This window comes from Podarcis bocagei, assembly GCF_964188305.1.
Source record: "Podarcis bocagei genome assembly, chromosome: 7".
NCBI lineage: Eukaryota > Metazoa > Chordata > Lepidosauria > Squamata > Lacertidae > Podarcis > Podarcis bocagei.
Genome location: NC_138132.1, coordinates 40116247 through 40141832, shown reverse-complemented (window position 1 = coordinate 40141832; position 25586 = coordinate 40116247). Strand labels below are relative to the sequence as shown.

The following is a 25586-nucleotide window of genomic DNA, read 5'->3' as shown; positions in this document are numbered from 1 at the left end:
AAAATTACCTTTCATATTACTCATCACTTGTATCACACCCAGAAGAACATTCTCACTTTTTTAGCACCTTTCTATATTTAAAACTTGAAAACCAGGATAGTGGATTCTACATGAGATCACAAATACCACAATTTGATACCTGAAATCAGCCAAGCAAATTCCTAGGTTCTTTGCCTTATTCAACACCCCAAGACTAATGCAGGAAATATGCATCCCTCCATCTGTAACCTATCCCCGGCACATCATGAGCTGCTGTCAGCAGGAAGAACTGTACCTTCAGAAGCCGGTCCAGGAGTTCAGATCCACTTTTGACATTTGGGTCTGGATCTGCAGCAAGCTAGGAAAAACAGAGAGAGTATGTGGTGTGGCTGAGCCATGTGCATAAGACACTAGTAGTGACTTGACCAAGAGACAACTATTTTCTGTTGGCTATTGACTCCCAGCAATCGGACAGGGACACCACCTCCTGTCTGACAATAAACTGAGCTCCAGAAATGCCCAGAAAGTGTGCAAAGCCAGAGGCAAGCCCCACCCACAGGTGCACACCACCATCTGAGCTATGGTTGCCATGAGCGATCTGGAAAGCACATTCATGGACCCCTGGACCAGACTCTCTGCCAGGTTCCCAGAGCTCTTCTGCAGCCATGTTAGTATTAGGGGGATGAACTGGAGTGAAGGCATCAATGTAGGAGGAACATTTTCCTCTAGGGGATGCTTATGGAAATCCTCAGTGCCATCTCTCAGCCCCAGTTGTCCAGAATCAGCACCCACACCTCCAAAGAGCCCCAGAGCAGGAATATACAGGACATCAGAGACCTTACATGTGTGAGACATTCTTGGCCTGTCAAGAAAACCCATTACCTTGCTCAAGCCATCAAACAGCACTTTGAAGTGGGGGAGGACAGAGCCTCTGGCCACCTTCACGATGTTGTATAGGGCCTCACAGGCGTAGTACCGCAAGCGGCTGTCAGCATCATTGAAGCATGTCAGCACAGGCTCAATGAGCTCCTTCAAGTACAGACCAGAGTCCTGCAAATCAAAACACAAGGATAAGGGGGGGCGCGGAGCCATGGACTTAAGCAGTGGCTACACCAGAGTGGAGCCCCTGCTTTCTTGCAAGTGCACCGGGGTGGGGGCTTAGAATAGGGCCAGCAAACCTGGCTAAGAACAGAATGCCCAGGCACTGACTACAGCTGGAGTCACCAACATCATGCTTGTGGGCAACATAGATTCCTCAGGCACACAGGTGCTAAAGTCTCCATCCCTTGTCCATTTTTAAAAAATGAGATGGGAGCGAGTTGTTGTGGGGGGTGTTTCCTGTTTTGTTTTGTTTTTTGCCTGTTTTGGGTTGGTGTTGGTCTTTGGGATGTGGATTGGGAGCTGGGGGGGGATTCTTCTGTGAAATGAACATTTGTTGGTCCCACAACAGTTTCTTAAGTTTCCAAATGTGTCCTCAAAGCCAAAAAATATGGGCACCCCAAACCTAGAGCAAAAGCTCCTTACTATGCAGCAAAGGCAAGAAAGTCCATTTTAAACAGTGAGAGGAGATGGGCCAGAATTCAGCCTCTTTTCAGGAATGTAGGAAGAGCTGTCACTCTGCTAACAAGAAGTCCCATCTCCCTTGCCTTTTCTGGCCGCTGATGGGAGGGAAGGGAACCTGTTCCCTTCCGACAATGCCAAAATAAACAAAAGGTGGCTCAAAACTTGGAGTTCCTTATTAGCCAAATAATGTGTGAATAAGCCCAAATTTTGCCAGGGAAAATGGCAGGAAATTGGTCAAAGGCAGCTGGAAGCAGCACACAGCTTGACTAAATGCTTCCCTACATATGAAGATGTTACTAGAAGGTATTTCTTAACATTGCACTAAATCAGCATTAGAGCTTAATCAGGGACGCGGACTTATAAAAAATATTGGGGGGGGGCCCGGGAAAGCTCATGAATAATAAATAAGCTCATGAATATGCAAATAAAGTGGCTCCGGCCCTAAATAGGGCAAGCCACGCCCCCCCAGCCAGCCGATTGGCTGGCTGGGAGGTGTGGCCAGTCGGGATTCCCCTGTTCTCGCGGGGGCTGAAACCGCCAGGAGGAAGGAAATTCCCCCCGGCAGTGCCTTGGCAGTGGCGGTGGTGCTGCGAAGCAGCGAGGCAGGAGCCCCCGCCCCCGGCGCTCTGCTGGAAGGGCGCCCGAGATTATTGGGGGGGCTGAGCCCCCCCAAAAAAATTTTTGAGGGGGCTCGAGCCCCCTCAAGCCCCATGGAGTCGGCGCCTATGAGCTTAATTATTCATAAAGCTTATTTTTGGAGATTGTCATAAATAATTTTGTAACTAATTTGGAATCCATTTTTTAGATTTCCAAAGTCACCCATCACAGAATGTCTTCCTCCTCTGGAACAAATGTGAGGTTAGAACAGACAGCCTCTCTCTTCTAACAGAGGACAAGGGCTCATGTTCTCCTATGGGGTCAAAGAAACAGCAATACCACCTACCTTCCCAAGAGCAATGGAGCAGGCTGCCAGGCCAATAAGCCCCCCTTTTCGACTATGTGGGTGCTGGGAAAGTGCAAACTCCTGAGAAAGAATCTGAATCACATGCTTGATCTGAGCTGTGCTGTTCTGAGCCACAAATTCACGCACCAGCCTAAAAACAGGAGAACAAGAAGGCTGTATCCTGTTTCACCAGGTCCGTGTCTGGCTCCAGTTTAACATGAGAAATATATTTCTTTTAATTTAGCTGGCCATTAGCAACCCTGTATGCCCACAAATGAATCATCTATGAACAAATGAAATGGAGCCAGAAAACTGGTCCACCTTGCCCAGTTTTGCCCACTCAAGCTGACAAGTAGTTTTGCAAGGTGCGTGCAGGGAGAAAAGCTTGGTCTTCTCTGTGGCTGGATAAGGCCCCTCCACCATACGAACAGCAGCCTGCCTCTGTGTCACCTATTTCAGGGCTTTATCTCTATGCCTGGTATGTGGTGAGAGCGGAGAAATACAGGAGTGAGAGAAGAGACGCAACTTCCTCAGAGCTGCTGTTTGTAGATCCCGCTCTAAACCAGCACTCCCGCCCCCGCTCAGGCCTGCTCCAAGAGAAAGAAGAGGCCCTTCGGTGACAGGATGAGCAGGAGCAGCCAACGGGCCAGCCCTTCAGCAAGGGGAGGCGGGCGCTGAGGAAAGGGCTTTGGCTCAGAGGCTGAAGCCCCGCCAATGGCACCTCAAGGCAGGGCGGGGAAAGACCCTGCCGGGCACTACTAATGCGGCTGCTGCTGCCAGTGCGGTGCGAGAAGGGCCCCCTCAGCGGCCCAAGAGCGTGAATGGAAGGCAGCCCGTTCCCCTCGCTCACTTCTCGATTTCCAGCGCCGCCACCTTCCGCTTCTCGTAGAGTTTGTCGTTCAAGGCCCGCACGATGCTCGGCGTCAGCGGAGAGAAGTCCTTCTCCGGGTTCATCGCGCCGGTCGTCCCGCCTTGCCCCGGCCTCAAGGAAGGAAGGAAGGAGGCGAGAAAGGGACGAGCGGCTCCCGAGCGCAAGAGCAGGTGGGCGGGAAGGAGGCACTGGCGCTGCTGTAGCGGAGGAGGCGCTTCCCCGCCTCTCTCTCCGGCTACCAGGCGGCGGCCATCTTGGTCCAGTCACGTGAGATATCAGGTGTTTTCTGCTTTCCCCCCCTTCCCGGCGGTCTCACGTGACAAATTCTTCCGAGCCGCTTTTCTTCGTTCATGCGGTCCTCGAACCGGCTCCTGCGCGTCGCCAGCGATCAAGGCGCAGTCAGGACGGCGCAGTCCACCTTGAAGCTCGGGGAGGCTTGGTGGGGCTTCTCGCCCAGCGCCTTCGAGCGACGCCTCATTTGGATCGGCAGACGCCCCTCTCGGGCGGTGGAGCGGGATCGCCCAGCTCCAAGGGCCAGCAGCTCTCGCAGGTGGCCTGACCTGGTATGAATCACTTTCCTACCTTTCTGGGCTGCCTCCAACTCAGTGCTGCTCATAGACCCACTGATACGGATGGCTTAAGTTAGTCGCCTTCATTCATGTCAGCGGGTCTCGTAGACCCAGCATTTTCCTCACTCTACTGTATAAAGTAATTGCCTGCAACAGTTTGACACTCGAATCCCACCTTTCGTCCAAACAGACATTTGGGGACCCCTTTAATTATTATTTTTTAAAACCATCTGGCAAATAATGCTGCCACAACCCTCTGTTGCAGAGCATTGCTGTAAAGGAGGGGTGGCGAACCTGCAACCATCCAGCTGAAGAGACTTGGGAGTCCCAACAACTTCTGGAAAGTGCCCACATTAGCTACCCCTGCTGTAAAGCGTTTCAATTTGAAGGAACTCAAATGATGGCATGTTGAGCGAGAAACAGTCAAAACCATACTTATCTGAAGGAGCGTCTCCACCCCCATCGTTCTACCCAGGCACTGAGGTCCAGCACCGAGGGCCTTCTGGCAGTTCCCTCACTGCGAGAAGCCAAGTTACAGGGAACCAGGCAGAGGGCCTTCTCGGTAGTGGCGCCTTCCCTGTGGAACACCCTCCCACCAGATGTCAAAGAGAACAACAACTACCAGGCTTTTAGAAGACATCTGAAGGCAGCCCTGTTTCGGGAAGCTTTTAATGTTTGATGTATTATAGTATTTTAATATTCTTTTGGAAGCCGCCCAGAGTGGCTAGGGAAGCCCAGCCAGATGGGCGGGGTATAAATAATAAATTATTATTATTATTATTATTATTATTATTATTATTATTATTAGTATTATTAGTATTATTAGTATTATTATTAGTATTAGTATTATTATTATCTCCCATGTCCCTAAGTTTCATTTGAAAGACTGGCAGCACAGCCTCTTCTACCTGTTTATTTAAAAGAAAGCCTGACACTAGGACAATTGTGAGCAGTGGCAGAGATTGTGCTGCTTAATTAGGAATCAGCCACTTGCGGAAATGTTTCACTTTTCTCTATTTGGCCCTTTTATGTTGTCAGAGCCAACACTGGGGGAGGGCAGGGCATACCTAACTTTTTCACAGACAGTTCTGAAGAGGGGCATGCTGGCAAATAGCACCTTGTGGGAAAGCATCTGGGTCATAAGCAAGGAAGCCCTGGTCTCCATCACTATCACCAAGAGAAGTCCTGTTATCCCCTCTGGAGTCAAATATTTCACTGGATATTTTGCCCATGCCCTTATATGTTTCTCTGCAGCCAGAAGTTCCAGAAACAGATTCTCAGGATGCCAGCTGTCCCTCTCAGCCTAACCTGCACATTTGCACAGCTGAGTCTACAGACAGGTATGTGGAATTATGCACAACCCTGATGTCACAGGTCATGGTTGTTCTGCCTCTCCCACTTTCTACCATGGAGGTAACTGACAGCTGATTATTGCCATCCAAATCATCTAACTGTTTCCAGGCAACCTGAGCAGACATTAAGCTTTCGGTCTGGTTCTCTCCCAACCACATCCCAGAATCCTGCCCGCAGCCTTGTCCTGACAAACTTTCAAGCAGTTTCTTGTTTTGTTTAATAACCTTTATTCCAAAATAAAATCTTATGTAACAAGACATTCTTATCATGAATATAAGGCGGAAGCTCATTTTGCACATTTCCAGGTGATGTTTTAAGCTGCTGCATTAACTTATTCAGCAGATTGAACACTGGAGGAATATTAAGGGAAGAAGGACATTCCTGGTGTGATGTGTGCTGCCCTCCTTACACAAGGAGACACTTGGTTTGTTCTGACAGAAATCTTGCATGTGGAAGCCCTGTATAACACACCCTGCTGTCCTCCGTGCCTGCCGCAAGGACAATCACAGAGGGCTTTCCTCCCCTCTCATTCCAAAAGGTACAGAGGCATTGCCAACTTTCCCTTCTCCTAAGAAAAGCAAGGAAGATGCTTGACACAGGGGCTCAAATACCAAAAAGCAAGACATGCACTGACTGTCTAGCTCTCTCTCCCTCCTTATGGCAATGCTTAAATGAAACAAGACAACACAGTGGCTCTCCACAGTTTCATTTCTCAGGTGTGATACCCTTTAGATAATAAACCCAGGAAACTCCTGAGCCCAGCCCAGCTGCACGAGGACAAGAGACAACCAGCTTGCTGGTGACAGCGGCTTTGGTGCCACTTGGGTTCCCTTCAAAGGAAACTAGGATGGTAGCTGATTTCTTAGCCTTAATAGTCTCAGTGGCCTTCACAGTGAAGGCAGAATTCTCCACAATGTAGGAGAAAGCCATGGGATGCAGGAAGACATTCTTAAAGGGAATGGCTGTGCTGGTGCCAGCCCTGATCTGAATAGGCCCCTGTGGTTTAGGAGGGATTGATGTGCCACTGAGAGGGATGACATAGTCGCCTCCTATGGTTGAGGAAAGAACAAGTGTTCCCTTGCATTCACCCAACTGGCAAGGCTCAAAGATTACTTCCACGCTGACCTCAGTGCCTCCTAGAGATCCTGCAGGTGCATTGATGACTTTGTCCACGTGGAAGTCAGGGCAGTCAAGCTGGAAAGAGAAATCACAGTCTGGTTGGTCTGGTGGCTGCAGTTGTACCACAGAGCAGACAAACGTAACATTTCTTACTGACTCACATCTTGTCCAGAGGGTCAGAACAAACTCCAGTAAAACAGAACAAACAAACTGGGTTGCATTATTGTTGTGCTCAGGCTCAGTTACTGCTTCCTCTCCCTGGCAAAACTCCTCCTGCAATGCCTTTGTCCTTTGGAGCAATGAAGCAATCAGCCACCAACCCCAGACAGAAGAGCACAACCCATTGTACTGGTTTGTTCTGAAAACAAGGAGTCTCACTGGAGAGGGGAGAGAGGCATAGAGGCGGGGGTAGGTCCCATGCACCTACAGGCATTTCACCCTGGCAGCCTCTCACACAGGCATCGTAAGGCAGATCTCCTTTTACCCAGAATCCTTCCTTGTGAGAAAAATCCCAACTTGGGCACAGAAGGAAACAATCTGGAGCCTGGCAGCAGCTATTTTTATTTACAATATCCTGGAGGATGCGATATTTGTCAGAACCCAAAAGGTATCTTCAAATGGAGTGTGGAGGCCTCTTGCTTTCTCAGTTGCAAATTTGCACTGCACTGCATTGTCACATTCACCCTTGCCTTCGTGCTGCCTCAAACCTTTTCCACTTCCTCTGCAATTTTCATTTGCCTGGCAGCAAAGGGGAGACTCATAGAACTCCTTGCATCTTCTGCAAAGAAAAGTCAACGTTTCCTCGTGGAGAACTCCTCACCTCACCCCAGTCACACACATAAACAACCATTTGACTGCTCAGGTCAGCCTGGGTTAAACCTATTGAGCAGGGAGAGGGACCCACAACCAGCTAGCACAGATTTCAGCTGCATCATAGCCAAAGTCCAGATAAATTTAACAGCCCTTCCCCATCCCTGCCATTGTCTGCTGGGAGTGGGTGGCACACGTAACAGGAGGGTCACAGCTCAGGACAGCAGAGCAAATGCTTTGCAAAGAGTCAAAGAGACGTGGGAATCCCCACTCAGCTACTGTCGCTACCTCTCACAAGTAGGATTGTTGTGATGGGATGGGAAAGAACCGTGTATGCTACCTTGAGCTGCTTGGAGGAAGGCAGAGTATAAACATCATAAAGTAAGCACATGGTCCCTGCTTCAGTCCCAGGCTGGGAAATACCTTTCTCTGCCTGCAAAAGCAGATGTTAACAGGACTGACTCAGCAGAAAGCAGCTCCAGAGGGATGTTCACATGCTTTCCAGCTAGTTGGGAAGAGAAGCTTGTTGGCACTGTGGTCAAGATGGGGTGGGAGGAAGCACTTTGCTTCTGCAGGGCCTGTAGCAAGAGCTACAATGCCACAAAGGTGTGGCAGTATCATAAGCTAGTGGAGCAGGATGATGGGAAACTTGATTTGCCTACAAGCAAAGGCTACCGTGGGTGAAAGCTCTGTGTCTGTCAACTTGGACCAGAAGTGGCATCACAGCAACAGGAATCACCTTGGTGGTGTACTCTGTCTTCTGACGGGTGTAGTTGACAAACTTGGCGAAGACGATCTGGCTGCTGCCCAGCATGGCGCAGAAGGAGAGGGCTTTCTCTGGCCGGGCTGGGGTGGCTTTCAGGATCAAGTCGTACTGGAAGGAGCCCAGCTCATTGCTGTAGAGGGACAGGCGCCCAGTAACTTCTCCAGGCCTCATTGGTTGGAACTCAAACACAAGCACCCCCTGAGAAAAGACGGGAGGAGGCAGAACAAGCAACCGGTCAAGAAGTGGAGGGGGATTTGACAGTCACTGACTGGCTGGCTCCACCCAACTCCCTTTCTCTGCAAGAATGATTGTTCAGCATCCATGGCCAACACTGAGCAGCAGCAGAGAAGGGAGAGCATGTGGAAGAGCAGAAGGGGCAAATTCTGGCAGGTTCAAGAGCAGGGTTGGGACGGAAGCGCCACAGCCAGTGGGTCAACCTGGAGACAGTTGAGCAGTAGGCAAGTTGATGAGGGTGGCAGGCTGAGAGGGCAGCATGGAAGGCAGGCAAGGAACAGGCAAGAGAATAGGCAGGCATAGAGAGTTAGTATGGCATAGTGGTTAAAAGTGTCAGACTAGGACCTGGGAGCGAGCAGGTCTCCCCACTTGGCCATGAAACTCACTGAGTGGCCTTGGGCCACTCACAGTCTCTCAGTCTAACCTACCTCAAAAAGTTATTGTGGGGATTAAATGAGGGTGAGAACCATGTATACCACCCTAGGCTCCTTGGAGAGTAAGGTGATAATAGAGAAATCACATCTCTAGAGGCCAAAATATTCCCAATTTCAGTTGGGCTGGGTCACTTTCTCTTTTACAGAACAGTATGGACTGTTGAACAGTGCTAGTTAATCCCTCTTGACAATCTATCCAGTGACAGCCAGACCAATGCCAAGGGTCCTGGCTGCCTGATGACTCTGGGAGGGGCAGGGGACAGGAGGGCGTTCCACACCTTGGATGTGTTGGAAGTAGCAGCAGCAGTGACATTTCCCTTCCTGTGAGGAGCTTGTTTTCATCTGACAGTAACTCGGGAATTGCCTCCCCTTCCTTATCATGCTGCTTTCAAAATGTGAAAAGAAAGTCAACCAGTCCTTCCTGCAGGCAGAATGCACACATGGGGAAGGAGGGAGCATCTCCACAGGAGAACGCCGGAGGGAATGTGAAAGGGTTTTTTAGAGGCCTGCCATAAGGAGACAGTGGGAAGAAAAAGGGTGTGTGTGAGGGAGTAGGAGAGAAATGGAAAAAGAGAAAGAAATCCTGGATTCCTCAGTGAAGAAGGACGTATGAGGGTGAGAGATTTGTGCCAGCTTCCTTCAGCAACTTAAGGGTAGGACTAAAGTTATCCCAGGGATTGTGTCAGGTCTGAGCCAGGCTCCAGGCCAGACTGCAGCAGGTGGGAAATCCATATTTACTATTATAATTATAATTATTATTATAATATTATTATATTATTATATTTACATACAAAGTGGAACCAAAACATTTTAGGGAAAGGAAACAATCACCCAGATGTAGTTCTGCTGAATGACAGCAGAGCCGTCTTGCCCATTGCAGGCTGAGGCAGTTGCAAGACCAGGCTCTTGGCCACTTCAAAGGCAAATTCATACCTCCGACTGAGCCGGGACAATGAACTGGGGGGGAATGTTGATGTCTGGCACTTTGCAGTCAGTGTTGAAGGTCACTGGGACATGGAGAGGGTTTTCAACCTTCACAGAAGATGAGGTGCTTTGCCGCACGGGGGTCATCAGCTCAATGGTGCCAAGTGGGCCACATGGGATGACCTTAAAAGTCACCAAATAGAACAGGAACTCCTGAGTCGTTTCATTGCGGAAGGTCACCTGCAAAGGTAAGGAAGTGTCAGGGTCAGGAGCTGCCATGGTGGTGACTCCATTGCAGGATGGAAATCCATTCAGGTCAGCTTTATCCCACCCACCTTTTGCCAAAACACTGCGCAAAACTGAGCACCCTTGCTTTTTCCAGAAGCACTGAGCATTCAGACTGCCTAGTGCAGGGCAACTGAACTAGTGTTGCAGCTCAGCATCACTGAAACTATGTGGAATTGCAGTTCTTGCCAGCAGTGGCTGGGCTGCTCTCAGAAAAGGAGAAATGCAAAATGGTCAGGTGACTGGAAAGGATGGCAATGAATTCTCAGCCCACACAAGACAGCAGATGTAGAGCCTGAGGGGAAATGATTCCAAAGCATTTGATATCGGAAACTTTTTCCTTTTCAGCTGTGCACCAGGGATAACCAATGTGGTACCCTCTAGATGTTTTGGACCACAACACTCATCAGCCCTAGACAGCAAAGCCAGCAGTCAGAGATACTGGAAGCTACAGCTGTTTGGCACTATTTGGGAGGAAGGGCAGGGTATAAATGTAATAAATAAAGCAATAAATGGTCCACAACACCTGAGGGCACCATGTGAGCTGCCCTTCACCCATTTGATACAAAATGCCTAAAAAACCCCTGCAGAACAGCCTCTTGTATGGAAATCCCTGCAGCCCAGAAAGGGGCTGATTGTGGTTTTAGCTGCATCCCCAAATGCTCTGCTGAGCAGGCTGTCCTTAAATCTCCACTGATGTGGTCCCTATGAATGGGAGGGATCCTTCTACTTCAGGCGCCCTCAGAAGGGGAAAGGGGATGGTGTTCGGGTGGGGTATTTACCTTGGCACTGTACATGCCTTCCCTGTAAGAGAAGAAGGTGAGCTTGTGGTCCTTCTTGGCAGCAGTAGGCACATCCACATAGTCCAGGGTCTTCAGTGTGGTGGTCAATTCCAGCCTTTCTGGCTTCAGCATATCCACTGTCACACGGAATCTGTCAGAGGAAGGACAGTCACCACATTCACCCTCTAAATGCTCCACAGGGACTAGATGTGGAATGTTGGCTGTGGCTGTACAGACAAAGAGAGGCCACTTTCTCCCCAGCTTTATCCACTGAAGAAAAACACCCACAAGCAAATAACTGTCTTCTGTATAATTTGCAGCTTTTCAACTTTTATTCAAGCAAGTTAAAAAATAAATAGCTTAGCCTCTTCAACTGGGTCATGGGCAGGGCCAGGTATGCAGACATGTAGCAGGAAATCATATTTATTCCAATGATATGAAAAGTTTCACTTGCTTGTTCTACAGATTCAGCTGGTGTTAAAGGCACAGGGCAGCCATTACTACGACTACGACTACTACTACTACCACTACTACTACTACTGAAATTTGTATTCTGCCCTATACCCAAGATTCTTGGCCGATTCCATAGCATCCTAAGTCTTTAGTTTGGGTTTTCTTGGCAGAGAAATATAATATGGACTTGCTGGAGCAATATTCAAAGGTGGGATTTGATTGATGTGACCACAGAAAGTGACAGAGAAGGAAAAGATGAAAGGAGGCTGAAGGTCCATTTGAGGGCAAGGTGTTGACTTCCAACTTGGAGAAGCACTGGAGAAACACACACACACACACCCCACACACACACTGCAATTGTGAAAGGAATATATTCATTTTGCTCCTGTGGCCCATCACAAGCAGTATAGTCTTGATGAGGGCTCACCAACCTGACTCAAAAGAGCCACATTTCATTGCACAGCTGGACCATCAATCTCACCCATTTCATGGTCCTTCAATATATTTCTGCTTAGATATATCATCATCAGGCATGAAACTGGTGTGGTTAGGGGGTAGGAAGAGTCTGTGCAACATTTGGGGGGTGCTCAGAACCACCTCTATGGAAACAATGTTCATTTTATGTGGACCTCAAAGTGTCTAAGGTTAAGAAAGGCAACTGCTGGCAGCTCTGGGATGTATTGCAGTTTCCTCACATAAAATAGAAGGAAGACAGGTGGAGACTCACTCAGAGCTATACTGTTGCCCTGGACTTAGGAGGAGGAGGATGTAACAAAGTGAACATTGTGCCACACAGTGCAACCAAACTGCAAGACCTAGACCACAGACTAGCCTATCTGCTGCATCCTTCACTGGTGCTGCCCAGGTTTTTGAGGTATGCCTGGCTGTAGTTCCTTCCTTCCTTCCTTCCTTCCTTCCTTCCTTCCTTCCCACTTCATGCTGTGGGAATAAGTCATAGTCTGCATGGAGCTCACCACTGGTCACTGCAGAAGTCTCAAGGCTTTCCTTGGACTGCAACCAAAGCTCACCCAACAGAGTGTAACTCTCAGCCACTGGAACTGCAGAGAGAGCCTGGGAAAAACTCAGCCTGGGAGGGCTGAGAAAGGCAAGAGGTCTGAAGAATTCAGGGACCATGGCCTGTAACAGGTTACTGACAATGGACACCAAGGCACACCTTGAACTGTAGAATCCTGCTGGCACTGGTTGGAACAGACGCTGCCAGTCCCAACCCCATGACACACACACACACCCCGTCCCATTTACCTTTGTGGCTTGTTTAGCCAATTGGAGATGGGGAGAAGTTCTGTGTAGAATGTTTTGCATGGAACTTCCCTTATGATGTTCCCAGCAGACTTTGGAGGCTCTGCGGTGCCTTGCAGGAGGTACAGCAGCCCCGTCCCATCCGGGAGGGGGAAGAAGATGGACCCCTAACAGGCAAGAGGAGAAATGTGAACCTCAAGATACACGCATGACCTGACCAGATTTCCCCTGTGAAATGTGGCTGCTTTGAAAGATACTAGGAAAAGAAGATGGTCCTCAGGTCACCTGGCATTTGCAACAGAAAAACAAAACAGCTGCCTTCTCCTGGAAATGCCACTCTCTGGAGTAAGCCCACCATGCTCAATGCAACATAGCAGAGCATCAAATGAAGCTGCAGAGGTGCTTCTACAGCTAAAATACTTTTAGCTCACCTAAAGTAATGAACCGAAGTTCGTCAGATCCATTAACTTCAATGGGTTAATTGAGTATGACTAGCATTGAATCCAACTCTTAGTTTTTGTGTTCTTTTAGTTTAATTTTATCTTTAACTATTTAATTTTTTTTAAAAAATGTAATCCTTGGCCATGAAACTCACTGGGTGACCTTAGGCCAGTCACTGCCTCTCAGCCTGACCCACTTCAAAGGGCTGTGGCGAGGATTAAATGAGGAAGGAGAAAACTAAGTTCACTACCTTGAGCTCCTTGGAGAAGTAATGTGTGATAGAAATGCAATAAATAAAATATTTCTTTTTAATAATTACTTTAAAATAATTATTTTAAAACAATTGGCTGATAAAGGTACATGGAAACTTTTGGCTGCCAATAGCAAGTCTCCATAGGCAGAAGTCCGCAAATCTACTTCAATTCCCTAGCAATTCTGATCTGAGACCCAAAAGATCCTCTCTGCCCGCCCCCTACTGGCATCTTTGCCCTTTTTTGTGAAATACCTGATCCTTCTTGTTGTCTGAATTCATGGCAAGGGGTTTATAGGTGACTTCATACGGCTTGTTTTGCTGGTGGGCTTCTACCCTAATGAACTCTGAACCCTTCCATTGCTCCCCTTCGATGATTGGCCGCAGGGTCCATGCCTGGTTGGTCTTGTTGGATAACATAATGGTCTGTGTGTGCTTTGCCCGCACCTGACATGTGAAATTCACCACCTGAAGAGCGAGAGGATGGGATGGAGATTGTCATAGTTTATTCCCATACGATCAACACACTTGAATTCTGAATATGTTCCGAGTGGTTTTAGCATATTCAAAACCAGGCTGTCCAAGCCTCCTTTTCTTCAGAGCTGTTTTGGTACTGGTTTCCTGAATTTCACCTTGCTAAATAATTTCCCTTCACAAAGAGGAAAAAGCTCTCCAGGGCAGTTGACTGAAGATGGGAATTACACTGGGGAAGCAAGAGTTCCAGTGCACCATCTCAAAGAAAAAATAAATGGGTGGGACTGGGGGTGGTGGGGTTGTTGCCAGTCCTTCATAGTCTGCAGTCACTTAACCTTGGGCCCTCAGATGTTCCTGGACTCTACCTCCAATCAGCTGTAGTCAGTAGAGCCAGAAGCCGAAAGATGATGTGAGTTGTAGTCCAACAGCATCTAGAGGGCACCCAGTTGGGGAAGGCTGGCTTAGAGCTCAAGAACCTACAAAGCACATCTTCCCCCAAGCACAAAAACATTTGCAACTGGTATTTTATCACTGGGGGACATTTTGAAAACATTTGAGTTACTACATCTGTATTACTCCTTATTTGGTAATTCAGGGATAACAACAACATGGTGTCCTCCAAATACTGCTACAATTTCCATTACGCATGGTCATCAGCTATGCCCTCCAGATGTTTTGGGACTACAACTCCCATCACCCCTAGCTAACAGGACCAGTGGTCAGGGATGATGGGAATTGTATTCCCAAAACATCTGGAGGGCCAAATAAAAAGTGTGTGTTGCAGGTTATTATGCCAAGGGTGGAAATATCCACATCTGACCTTTATTTTTTAATAAACAGAAAAGAGCAACTAAAAGGAGAGTGCTGGGACATGGCCAGATGGGGGGAGGGGGGTGGAAGGATAACTGTATTTCAGTTTTGCATGGTAGTTCAGGGAGTGCAAATCGCAGAGGTTTCACATCCAAGCCTGATCCAAACACATTAATCCTCTGCCCAAATATGCAAATATAGCTTCAGAGAGTGTTCCACAGGCTAGTCACATGTGAGACCTGCCATCCCACAAAAACAGTCCTGTTGAGGAGGTTTTGTACCTCTTTGACCTGGGGGACTCCCACACAGCATCCGGTGAGCATGAGCTTGAGTGGTTCTCTGCCTTGGATGTGACACTGGAGGTTCTCATAGCAGATGTCCTGGCTCTGCTCACAGGGGTGGAAAGTCACTTCAAAGAAGACGTCCGTTCCTGGGGAAATGTAGCCTTCCACTGGCCTAATGGAGAAGTCTGGCTTGAAGCGCTTGGCGTCCCATTTAAATCTTTTCACAAAAAGAAAAAGAAGCATTTCAGCAGAAAGGTGGAGGACAACCCAGAAAGCCCCTTTGCTCTCGTTTCCTCCATGCTTCCTTTCCTTGTGCCTTCATTTCAAGAGGCACATTTGGAAGAGAAAGACAGGAGGCCGACCTGGGAGGCTGAAGACCAAACCCACTGGCTGCAGATTGCTGATCTCTAGTGCTGAGAGTTGCTGCCATGCAGGGAATTAGAGGTATTGTGATAGACACAATCTATTAGAGATCCCTCCATTGGGGTTGGGAAAACACACATTTTGGATTAGCCCTTCTGAAGATGGTTGGTGCACCACGGAAGGGCTACAGAGAGGAATTACTGAAAAGGGGTTAATGCAGCGACAACCCCCTAGTGACAAAGACAGTGGGAGGTGATGGGGGAAGGATAACAGGACTGGAAGGAGAGTCAAGTGAGTGGCATTGCCCTAACAGAATCCTGGGTTACTCAAAAACGTGCAAAAATTTTTACCAGCGGAAGCTGGCCCAGTGAATATGGATTTACTGTCCTGTTTCCTCTCTGTTTTTTTTTTGCCTTTGACACCTCTGGAACAAGTGAATGGCCACTTAAGCCAGGACTTGAAGGGAGGAAGACCAGCCTTGTGGAGCATAAAGGATGGTGGAGTGGGGTGGGGAAGGAAACTCAGCCAGAAAGACTTTCTCTGTTTACCCCACACCGATGTCTCCTGTGTTCTGCATCATGATGCGGCGGGAAGCCTGGCTCCGTAGCACCACTGCTCCAAAAGGGACATGATCCTGGTCCAGACTGACTTCGATGCCCTGGCTGCAGCCTTGCACCACAAAGAGGGAGCGCAGGATCCCGTGGCACTCAAGCAGGACCTCCTCTTTGAACGGCAGGATGCGGCTCTTTGGGGCAAAAGTCAACTCCACGTGGCATATGCCTTCTTTGGGCTTCAGGGTTATTTCATTGCATGGAGTCATGGAAAGAATCTGTCAAAGAGAGATGGGACTGAACACTCCCTGGACCAGACATTGCCCCAGATAACTCCAAGGGGCTGCTTTTCTCCAGCAAGTCTGGTAGGTTTGTTGCCATGTTTTTCCTCTGGCAGAACAGCTGCATAACAGGCAAATGTATGGCTTTTGCACTATGAATACGTAATTAGTGAAGGACAAGCTCTTCCTAATTGATTTAGAATGGACCTACCTCAAACAAATTAAACTTGAGTCCTATTCTGAGGTAACACCCTCTCATGTTCCTGATAAACAGGCCTGGAACCCCCACCTCAAGGCTTCACTTTTTTCCAAACTCACTTGCAAAATGTTGCAATTTGGAGGACTTAACCTTATTCCCAGTGCAAAGATTCATGGGAGATGTAGTTCCATGGCTCTTGGTGCCCTAGTAGACCCATCAGGATCCATGGATACTACATACTTCACAGAACACTAGGGTGTCTTTTCAACAACTGTTAATTGTCTGTGCTTTTCTGTAATTCATTTCCCTCTAACCTCCCTGCACTTCCTCCACATGTCAAACATATACTGTACCTGTAACTCAGGATAACAGTTCACGCATCTGATGAAGTGGACTGTAGTTCACCTCAGCTTAAGCCATAATAAATGTGTCAGTCTTGAAGATTACACAATACTCTTTGTTCTTTTCACTGCAACAATCTAGCATGGCTACCCCTCTGGAACTGGGAAAAGTAGCTCCCATAGATCCTGACGATGCTAATAAGGACATCTTTGGGAACTAAAGCTCCCAGGGGCCCTTATGCCTAGGATGCTGCTATAGCTATATCCAAAGTCTAAAGGACCAATGAAATCTTCCTGATGCAAACATAGCTATTTGGTGATCTTAGATTGGAGGCAGTTGTGTCAAGGAGGGTCAACACTGGGCTGAACCTCAGAGGGGAGATGGATTCTATCTAAAATGGGTATGAATTTTCATAACTGTGAAATGCGATATCCAAACAAACAACTCAGTTATAAACTTTGACACCCTTACTAGGTAGGACAGACAGTGCTTCGTATTTCTCCTTATGCAGTTGTTAAAGGTCCTGCCAGATAAATGGGTAGCAATTCAATTGCCCCAGTAGAGACCAGGCTGCCTGGTCTGCTAGCCAACCATTTTTAGAAATAACCAAACCACTCATATTTCTCATTTTCCTTGCTTTCCACCAGCATATGGTACTGCTTGAACATGGAGGTTCCGTTTAGATCACAAGGCTAATAGAACCAGTCATAATTTCACAGGAGTGCAGTTGAAGAAAAAAATAAGTTATAACATTAGTCTGCATAAAATATACCTGAAGTTGTTCAAACCCAGTTCAAAGTGCCCAAACTGGAGCAGAATCCAAGTTTTGCCAGAGTTCTCCCCTCCTAAGGTAACCAACTACAAAAGCCATCCAGGCTTGCCATGTGTTGTCAAAAGGAGAGGAAAGCCAGAAAATACATTATGTTTGGGAGGGCCCTCTTTGGTGAGAGTTTGTCTGGTTTAGCTTTGGCAGTGTTCCAGAAGCCAAATTTGACTGGTAAGACATTTTTTGTTAATGATTCTTCTATGCAATAGCATTTCTTCCTTCACTCAAAATAGTCAGGTGAACAATATCCAAGTCTTAACTTTTCTGAGCTAATAATGGATTGTAGCCTTACTTATTAATCTGAATTCTTTCTCAGCGATTTAACATATGCAATCCTACAAGGGGGGGAGTGTTTAAGCCACTGAAATTAGAAATGCATGACAGTATTAAGAACACAATCCCTTATGTTAGAATGACCAGTGGTGCAGGGGATCCCATGGCAGGAGAGGGGGGGGACCCTTACCTTCTGTTCCTGCAACTCTGATGCAGAGTACATGAAATTTAGGTTGAAGGTGACAAAAGTGACACTGCGGTTCACTATTGTCACTATCTTCTTCACACTGTGCCCTGGAGGGACAGCTCCAAATTTCAGCACTTTGTTGTGAGGTTCTGCAACCTCTATCTGTGGGCAAAGAAAACACACAGTGGGACAACTGAAATGGAGCAGGAAAAAGAGGTAAGAAAATGGCACAGGCTAGTGTGATGAAGGGTCCATATAACAATGAGACGTGAGGACAAAATGACAGCAGGAGAGTGCATGAAAGGCTCAAGGATGAGAAAACAACATTGTCTTTTAGGAAAAAACAGCAGGTGAGCGATTATGCTGAAAGCAGGAAAAAACTCAAAAAAATTGTGCCTTCATGATGTCTGGATTGCCCTGAAGAAGCTGCTGATGCTCCTTTCAGATGCCTCAGTCCCCCCGTCTCCTTCCAAGATCTCCAGATTTCCTTCAGTGATGGAAAGTCAAACTCCTCACCATTTCCCTCTGGCCTAGCATGTCACCAAGCAGTGGTGGAGAACGTACTGGGCAACAGCTCCTGCAGTCCTTGAGCACTGGTCCTGCTGGCTGCTGGAAGTTGGGGCACAATGATCCCCATCCCTGTCGTGAACACCTATCCTTCCAGTGTGAGCTTTGGATATCCCTGACTGTGATGCAATGTTGTTTCAGAAGTGCCTAATTCAACAATCTCATATTCAGCCCAGGGAGGGGACTTTCAAGAGTTCTAACCATGTTGCTTTGCTCCTACCCTGTCTGCAACCACTTTTATGTCGCTGTGTATTTGCAAGAACTTAGTAGGTTCTGCCTCACTCTGCACACCTCAGTTAATGACCATGTCAGTGCTAACTCTTCTATCTCGATGTAAAAATTGAGAAGCAGCCTCTGCTTTTTTGGAGAATCTTTTCCTTGCTTTCAACTTAAATTTGACTGTAGAAACCCAACAAATGCAAGGCTGAAGGAAGCCAATTCAATAAAGATAAATAAGATGCAGCTCCTAGAAAAACATCCCACTTGCCTAAAGAATAACATATTTGAGCTGCATCTTATAAGAGGCACAAAAGCTGAAGTCTTAATTTGGCCTCTCTGGCTGTGGAGCCCAGAAGTCCAGGACGCTTACTCAGTCTCACCTTCATCTCAATGCCCTTCCCGAAGACCTCAATATTACGCTGCAAGACCCCATTGATTTCAAAGGTGATGACCTCATGGTAGGACATGGCCTCTCGGGGATAGAAGGTGATTGGAATCTCTGCCTTTCCTCCAGCACCCAGCACTTCAGCATGGAAACCCACCTCGAGGTAAGCTGTGTTGGTGAACAAGCATTCCAGGCTATGAAGAGGCAGAAGAGACTATCATCAACCTTACAGAGTGGTGGTCATTCTCTCCAGCCACAAAGCCTGCCTGAGCCCCTACTAGGTTCTAGACTTAGGTGGCACTATACCACATTTTGAAACAGAAAGATTCTTTCTCCAAAAAGGTGCCTCTGACTCTGAAAGATGAGCAGCTTTCCAACAGTTTGACTTGTGGACCTCAAATATGACTGAAAAAAAGGATTTTTGGAATAAATATCAAGGAGTGCCAGGTTATAACTCTTTTCCTGTTTTGTAAGAGTTCTATATGTTGCTCAGAATAAATTTATATTTAAGGTTTAGGTTAATCTTTATGTATACAATGTGACAATTTATACTTTATAGAGCACATTTTAATTGATTTACATGTGACTGACAGCTAAAAGTAGCAGGGTTGCCAATATAGATGGTAAAACTAATTAATTCTGTATCAACTGCCCTGTGTCATGCTGTCTATTTAATCCATGCCACTTAGTTGGAATTATTAAGCTACATTTTCAAAAAGCAAATGAGTGTGACAGGGGTTGAACTTCACTGCTCTCCTTTTTACCCTCTCACAGCCTCCACAATCTCCCTCTCTCCTCTCTCTCTCTCTCCATACAGTGATCAGCTCTAATGTCTGTTCCAACTCTCTGTGCTTCTGCTATTTTTTCTTAGGCTAATAGCTGCTCTCAGTGGAGAGATGCACAGTGCTTTGGGCTTTTGACAAACCAACGCTGTCGCCTCCACTGCCAATGTTGAGGCAAGGCACTAGAACACAAGCGGCCCCTCCCAGGGCAGAGTTGGAGCAGGCAAAGAGAGAGAAGACATGATCCAAAGTGTTGTGTCACACATTCATCCCTTCCTGACTGCTAATGTGCCTGTGCAAATGGGGCATCACACATTTGTCAACTACCACATCACGGTTTATACTTTCTAATATTGCCTTCTGCCTTCAACAAGTGAGGCAGAAAATGGAGGTTGGGACCACTAATGATACCAGCTAGCTTATCCAAAAAAGCCTATCTAAGCAGCTGGAGATCTTCTAATTGCAACCCCAACAGATGCTGCAGATTGAAAGGTTGACAGGGCTGTGATGCCTCTTAAGGAGAGTCCGCTGACCTAGGTAGCGTATTGATTTGCTCTTTGCTGATGGGGCTATATATATTCCCAAGGCAGGCATGGGACTTTGCCTGAGCAATGGTCAATTTGACCTTCCCTGCCTGTGATTCTTGGTTCTGATTCTCTCACCTTTTGCCCTCCACCCTGCTAGCTCTTTGCTCTGCCTGTAGCCCAACATCACACCACTGCTGGTGCTGTGCACCTGAATTTACCTCCTGCACATCTGGCATGGTGCTCTGTGTCTGCGAGGCACATCATTGGTCCAGCTTACCTTGCATCCTTGGCATCCTTATTCGTGACAGTCAGGATTCGTTTGGAAACGATCATTCCACCTTGGTAGATGAAGCAGCTTCCAAACTCCACTTTGGTGAGGGAGAAATGGATGCTGGGATTCACAGCTGAGCCTTCCAGCAAACAAGTAAATGTTGGTCCATGGCTGATCTGTGAGCACAGAGAGAGGCTGCCTCAGAACTGGTCAGATTAGTTGTCAGACTAATATATACTTGGCTAATTTTATTTTTAAGACAATATCTGATTGTGCTGGGAGTTCTAAGCTTAATTTTTTTATATCCTTGGTGTAAATATTAAGTGGGTGATTTGAAACCTTCTCGTCAGACAACAGAAGAAACCCACCACCACCGACCCTGGGTCTTCCCTACCTGCAGCTTCAGCTCCACATCTTTTAAGGTGCATGGCTTCAGCGGGTGGAAGGACAGCAGGACCTCTGTTCGATCCCCTGCTTCTACTACTTCATTATTTGGAGAGATGGCAAAATATTGCTGCACTGCTTTGGCAAGGTCAAGTTCCCATGAGAAGTTGAAGTTGAATTTGCCAGTATTCAGAATATAGAAATGGCACTGAGCATAATCACTGACTTGCATCTGTCCAGAGCAAAGAGAAGATGCAGCATTAATACTGTTGCAGAACCACTGCTTGTTATAGGCTTGTCTTCCTTTGAGCTAGTGGTGCCACCCACACCTTGTTTGGATAGTCACTCCAGAAGGATACCATGGTCGATGGTATCAAAAGCTGCTGAGAGGTCGAGAATAATTAACAGGGACATGTTTCCCTTGTCTCTCTCTGGATAGAGGTCATCATACAGGGCATCCAAAGAAGTTTCTGTGCCAGAATCGGGCCTAAACCCCGATTGAAATGGATCCACAAAATCAGTTTTTTTTCCAAAAGTGCCTGAATCTGGTCTGCAACCACTTGTTCCAGAACCTTGTTCAGGAAAGGGAGATTAGCAACTGGCCGATAGTTAGTTCGGTTTTCCGAATACAGGAAGGTTTCTTAAGGAATGGTTTTACCACTGCCTCCTTCAAACAGGCAGGGACCACCCCCTCTCATAAAGAGGCATTGATCACCTCCCTGGTCCAGCCAACCGTTCTCTCCCTGTTGGTTTTTATCTTGGTTATTACCAAGAGGAGCAACGATCTAGAGTGCAAGTGGTTGCCCTGACTGATCCAAGCACCTTGTCCACATCCTCAAACCTTACCGACTCATCCAACACAACAGGACTAAGCAGTGCTCTGGACACCCCATGAGATTCATCTGCTATAACAGCAGAGTCAAGGTCTTGGTAGATGCAAGTGATTTTATCATCAAAATGCTTTGCAAACAAGTCACAGTGAGCTATCATTGGTTCTCCCACCCCCTTTGGGCCAGCCTGTAAAAGGCCCTGTACAACCTGGAAAAGCTCTGCAGGAGGACATAATGAGGATGCAATGGAGGCAGCAAAGTATGCTTTCTTTGCTGCCTTCACGACCACTAGGTAGGCTTGATAATGAGCCCTTACCAGTGTTCGGTTGCGTTCATTCGGATCTTTCCTTCACTTGCGTTCAAGCCGTCTCCCTGCTTGTTTCCTTGCCCTAAGCTCTGGAGTATACCAGGGGGCCAAACAGGCTCCATGAAGTGGGAGAGGGCACTCAGGGGTGATCGTGTCAGTAACCCAAGCCATTCAGGTGTTAAGAGTCCAATGGCACCCGTGCCCCACCTCTGCACTAGGATCTAAGCTCCACTGAGCTCAGTTTGTTTTTTTTCTCAAGTTGCATGCATAATACGAGCCTCCTGAAGTGGGAGAGAGAAGGGAATTTGTCACCACCTGGAGTGTTGCCAAAGAGCATCAGAGTACATTTCTGCAAGGACCTCTCACAGTTTGTGACCCTACCTTTCCTACAAATGAATCCACAATGCTGATGCTTAGGGATCGGCCTAGCCGATCTGCTTGGGGATGTTTCCATCAACACAGCTTGCTGTTAAAGACACTGTTTCTCAAGCCATCACTATGGAAAATTCTGCAAAGTGTTGATGCTTGTTGGAGTCAAGTAGCGATAAGATAATCCTGGGCTCTCACCTCTTGAAAGCTGATCCGGTGTGGCTGGTCAGGGTCCAGCTCAGTAAGCAAACCACTACTTTCCTGACACTTCACAGACACATTCATGGTGTGGCCAGTGGCTTTGATGTTCAAACAGAGGGGCTGGCTCTTTCTTTTGACATCACAGATCAAGTTGAAGTTTACCTCGCCCTCCAGGTTAGGCATGAATAAGATGCTAATAGGAAGCCTGGTGAGAAAACACCACACATTTGGTTGGGGTTGGTTGCACTGAGAAAACTAGTCACAAGGATAACTGCATCCTGTAGGATGCTGAGCCCTTTCAACACTGAGGGCTTTTCAAGACCAGTTAACCCCTCATAAACCTGCGGAAAATTGCATGTATGTCAATGCATGCTTTGTGCTAAGCCTGTAGCCAAAATCCTTCCCTGCAATGCAGAATGTGAAGTTGCAGGGGAGAAGGGGGCCAAAGAACAAGTGCTTTACAGATGATGCTATGGGACCAGAAACACAAGAATCTTACAAAGGGAATGTCTGGCTCGCTCCCAATTAACAGGGACACCCCGAGTACCAAGAATGTGCCATTCAAAGCACTTGTCATCTAGCTCCACATCCTCCTTTACCTGGAACGAGGTGGGATTGAGCCTTCCATGGGCTGCAGTTTTAGACAGCTGATTCGCCCCTCTGAAAAACGAGAGCCTTCTCTGAAGGAAAAATTGTAGGTCTCATTCTCATTGTTGATAATGTCGATGCTCTCACGAGCCTCGTGTCCTTAGCGAGAGAGGAATAGCAACAGATTGCTAGGGTTTGAGTCAGTTTGTTAGAGAGAACTCACCGCCTTCCCAATTATATTTACTCAGAATCTTTACTGCCTAAGAGTAAAATGTATTTCCCCCCCAATAAAAACTTACACAAAATGAAACACATTTATCCTTTAAAATTCACATGTCTCTGAATTTTGCAATGTCAATGCAGTTTTTTAACTATAATATATAAACAAAAATGGATATATTAAAGGGAAATACCATTTGGTTCTCACCTTGCAAAGTTGATTTCTTTGTGCACCAAAATACTAAAGAATTTTTATGAATATTTGTTTTAAAATTAAATTGCAGAATATGATTAGATTGCACCATACATTTATACAAATTGTGTGAAATATGGCAAATAGATATTCAGACTAGGAAAATAAGAAACTGAAATGGACAGATACAGCCCCCCCCCCCCCGCGCTGCCTCCCATGTCTGTCCTTACCAATAAGGAGCGAGCGGAAGTTCAGGTGGGATCTCTCCAGATACACAGCAGGGTCCGTGGTGTGGCCAACCAAGAGGAATGGGACAGAAAGGTTGTGTTCAGGGATTAAGAAAGTCCAAAAGGATTCTGTGGTGTCCAGATGTTGAGGGATGAATTCAAATATGACCTACAGGTAAAAAGGCAACTGGAAACCTCTGGCACAGCCCTGCTCTTGCTAGTGGCAGTTTTCTACCTCCTTCCCTCTGCCTTTTACTACAATGCTTTCAAAAGTATTTCAACACACACACACACACACACACACACACACACACACACACACACCATCACTAAGGACTTCCCCAGTTTTGCAGCCAGCCTCTTCCTTCTCTACTAGGAGGCATTGACTAAAAATATTATTAAAACCCCAGGTTTTCCAATAGTCAATAGCTTTCATAGCTCCATTGAGGAACTCTGTTTCTCAGCACTCTCAAGGAACAGCACAGGCCTGCTTCACTTTATAAGCAGTTGCTTTGCCCCTGTTTCCACAGTTATGTAGGTCAATAAAGGTTCTTGCTGCTATCGCTGTGTCTTGCTTCATGGAAACCCACCTACACCAGATATATTCTTCCCTTTCCATTTCTTGCTCTTAGTGTGGGTCTTGCTGGCAAAATTGTAATACCCATGTTTCCATAGGCCTTTTAAAACAGGGCCTCTTTCACTCTTTAGGTCAAGGGCAGTGTGCACTGTAGTAGTTGCTGCCTGCTTAACTTGTAATTTTGCTGTCTGAAGCAATATTTATATATTCTGTCACTTGTGTTTCCTATAATAAACCAAGCTTTCTTTATTCCTTGGGGTGAGAAGTTATTGTGGGCATGAGGTTAAGGGTTAACACATAACAAGCACATGTCATAACTCCAGCAAAAGATCCTAAACCTATCTTTAGTGTGTGTGTGAATACACATGACTGCTAGGTTCAAAACACATACTGTTACCAGAATAGATGTGCTTCTGTGTCAGCTTGCTGGAATAAGAACTACCAGAAGTGGCACATGGAAAAGGTACATGTATATGACACATCCATATATGTCTCGCCCTTTGTTTGTCTGAATTCCACACTTGCAAGAGGAACAGGCAACCAGGAGCGGCCACACCCTTGCCAAGGAAGACTCAGAGGCAAGAAATGGTGGTCCTAACTTGGCATTCCCTCTGCCAACTCACCTCCACTTTTTTCTCTGGCCGGAGCTGGCCTCGCTCCGTAAAGCAGATGAAGGCAGCATAATCTTTGTTCTCCTGCTGCTCACAGACCCACTGGAAAGAGTAGGTGGCATTGGTGGGGTTCATGATGGCAAAGCTCCTACCCAAGACATGGAAAAAGTGACATCGGAGACATGTTAGGCTGTCAGCTAATGGGGGGGAAAGTCTAGTTGATTGTTCATCTGTCTTTTAAGAAACCAGTTCAGTAACAAATTGCATTTATGCACTTTTGCATAGCACTAAAGGTCTAGTGCAAGGATATGTGCTTGGGTTTTGTTTTTTTGTGGTGAAGTACAACACAATTTATTTCTTAAAGCTATCACTCATTTTAGAGAGAAAGACTATTTTTAACATTTGATTTTCTTTCCCTTTACAGTAACAAGCCTATCACAAAGCCACATAAAAAATAAGCAAGTGTGCCTTCATTTTCAGAGTGCTACTGATTAAAAGTCAGCCCCCACCAGTGAATCAAATAAACTTTAGTTGATTAGTCGACTGATCACATCAATAAAAGCTTGAAGCCTGGATGCAAATAAAAGTGCCTGATTCACAAATTCAGCATGTGGGTCACTATCAGCCAGAACTCAAGTTACTGGGTGAAGTTATGAAATTCACAAGCTTGAATCCCTGCCTCCTGACTTTTATCAGATAAGTG

At 46.8% G+C, this 25586-nt stretch overlaps 3 protein-coding genes across 7 annotated transcripts in view; 1 reads left to right on the top strand and 2 right to left on the bottom strand.

Moving 5' to 3' along the window:
* VAC14 (VAC14 component of PIKFYVE complex) overlaps positions 1-3585 on the bottom strand; it is a 79810-nt gene extending 76225 nt beyond the window's left edge. The window contains exons 1-4 of the mRNA XM_081199959.1: positions 3336-3585; positions 2486-2636; positions 862-1029; positions 275-337 (exon numbers count right to left, since the gene is read on the bottom strand). Of these exons, the coding sequence (XP_081056085.1) occupies positions 275-337; positions 862-1029; positions 2486-2636; positions 3336-3439 (486 nt within the window). The 5' untranslated portion in view covers positions 3440-3585. The remainder of the gene's footprint in view (positions 1-274; positions 338-861; positions 1030-2485; positions 2637-3335) is intronic.
* Positions 3581-25386, top strand: LOC308590200 (uncharacterized protein). Of its 2 annotated transcripts, XM_081199966.1 has the most exons (3): positions 3581-3919; positions 5180-5265; positions 25308-25386. In XM_081199966.1, the coding sequence occupies exons 1-3, from the start codon at positions 3707-3709 to the stop codon at positions 25339-25341; spliced, it is 333 nt and encodes a 110-aa protein (XP_081056092.1). In that variant the 5' UTR covers positions 3581-3706; the 3' UTR covers positions 25342-25386. The 2 variants fall into 2 exon arrangements, 1 of the variants encoding a protein (XP_081056092.1); XR_014009718.1 differs by lacking the exon at positions 25308-25386 and having other exon boundaries at positions 3581-3906; positions 5180-5533.
* Positions 5536-25586, bottom strand: part of HYDIN (HYDIN axonemal central pair apparatus protein) — a 147120-nt gene continuing 127069 nt past the window's right edge. For all 4 annotated transcript variants that reach the window (XM_081199950.1, XM_081199953.1, XM_081199951.1 and 1 more), the window contains 16 exons: positions 24896-25031; positions 23699-23864; positions 23068-23215; positions 22466-22673; positions 20772-20993; positions 20384-20553; positions 18793-18991; positions 17630-17788; positions 15516-15796; positions 14602-14821; positions 13292-13504; positions 12349-12512; positions 10633-10783; positions 9575-9805; positions 7947-8171; positions 5536-6472 (listed from right to left, as the gene is read on the bottom strand). In XM_081199950.1, the coding sequence (XP_081056076.1) occupies positions 5984-6472; positions 7947-8171; positions 9575-9805; positions 10633-10783; positions 12349-12512; positions 13292-13504; positions 14602-14821; positions 15516-15796; positions 17630-17788; positions 18793-18991; positions 20384-20553; positions 20772-20993; positions 22466-22673; positions 23068-23215; positions 23699-23864; positions 24896-25031 (3382 nt within the window). In that variant the 3' untranslated portion in view covers positions 5536-5983. The remainder of the gene's footprint in view (positions 6473-7946; positions 8172-9574; positions 9806-10632; positions 10784-12348; positions 12513-13291; positions 13505-14601; positions 14822-15515; positions 15797-17629; positions 17789-18792; positions 18992-20383; positions 20554-20771; positions 20994-22465; positions 22674-23067; positions 23216-23698; positions 23865-24895; positions 25032-25586) is intronic.

Excerpts from the sequence above, each read along its gene's own strand:
- LOC308590200 (XM_081199966.1), top strand. The coding sequence starts at position 3,707 with ATGCGGTCCTCGAACCGGCTCCTGCGCGTCGCCAGCGATCAAGGCGCA. Across the intron at positions 3,920-5,179 it reads CTCGCAGGTGGCCTGACCTG|CCAGAAGTTCCAGAAACAGA; the intron begins GTATGAATCACT and ends GTTTCTCTGCAG. Across the intron at positions 5,266-25,307 it reads ACAGCTGAGTCTACAGACAG|TAACAAGCCTATCACAAAGC; the intron begins GTATGTGGAATT and ends TTCCCTTTACAG.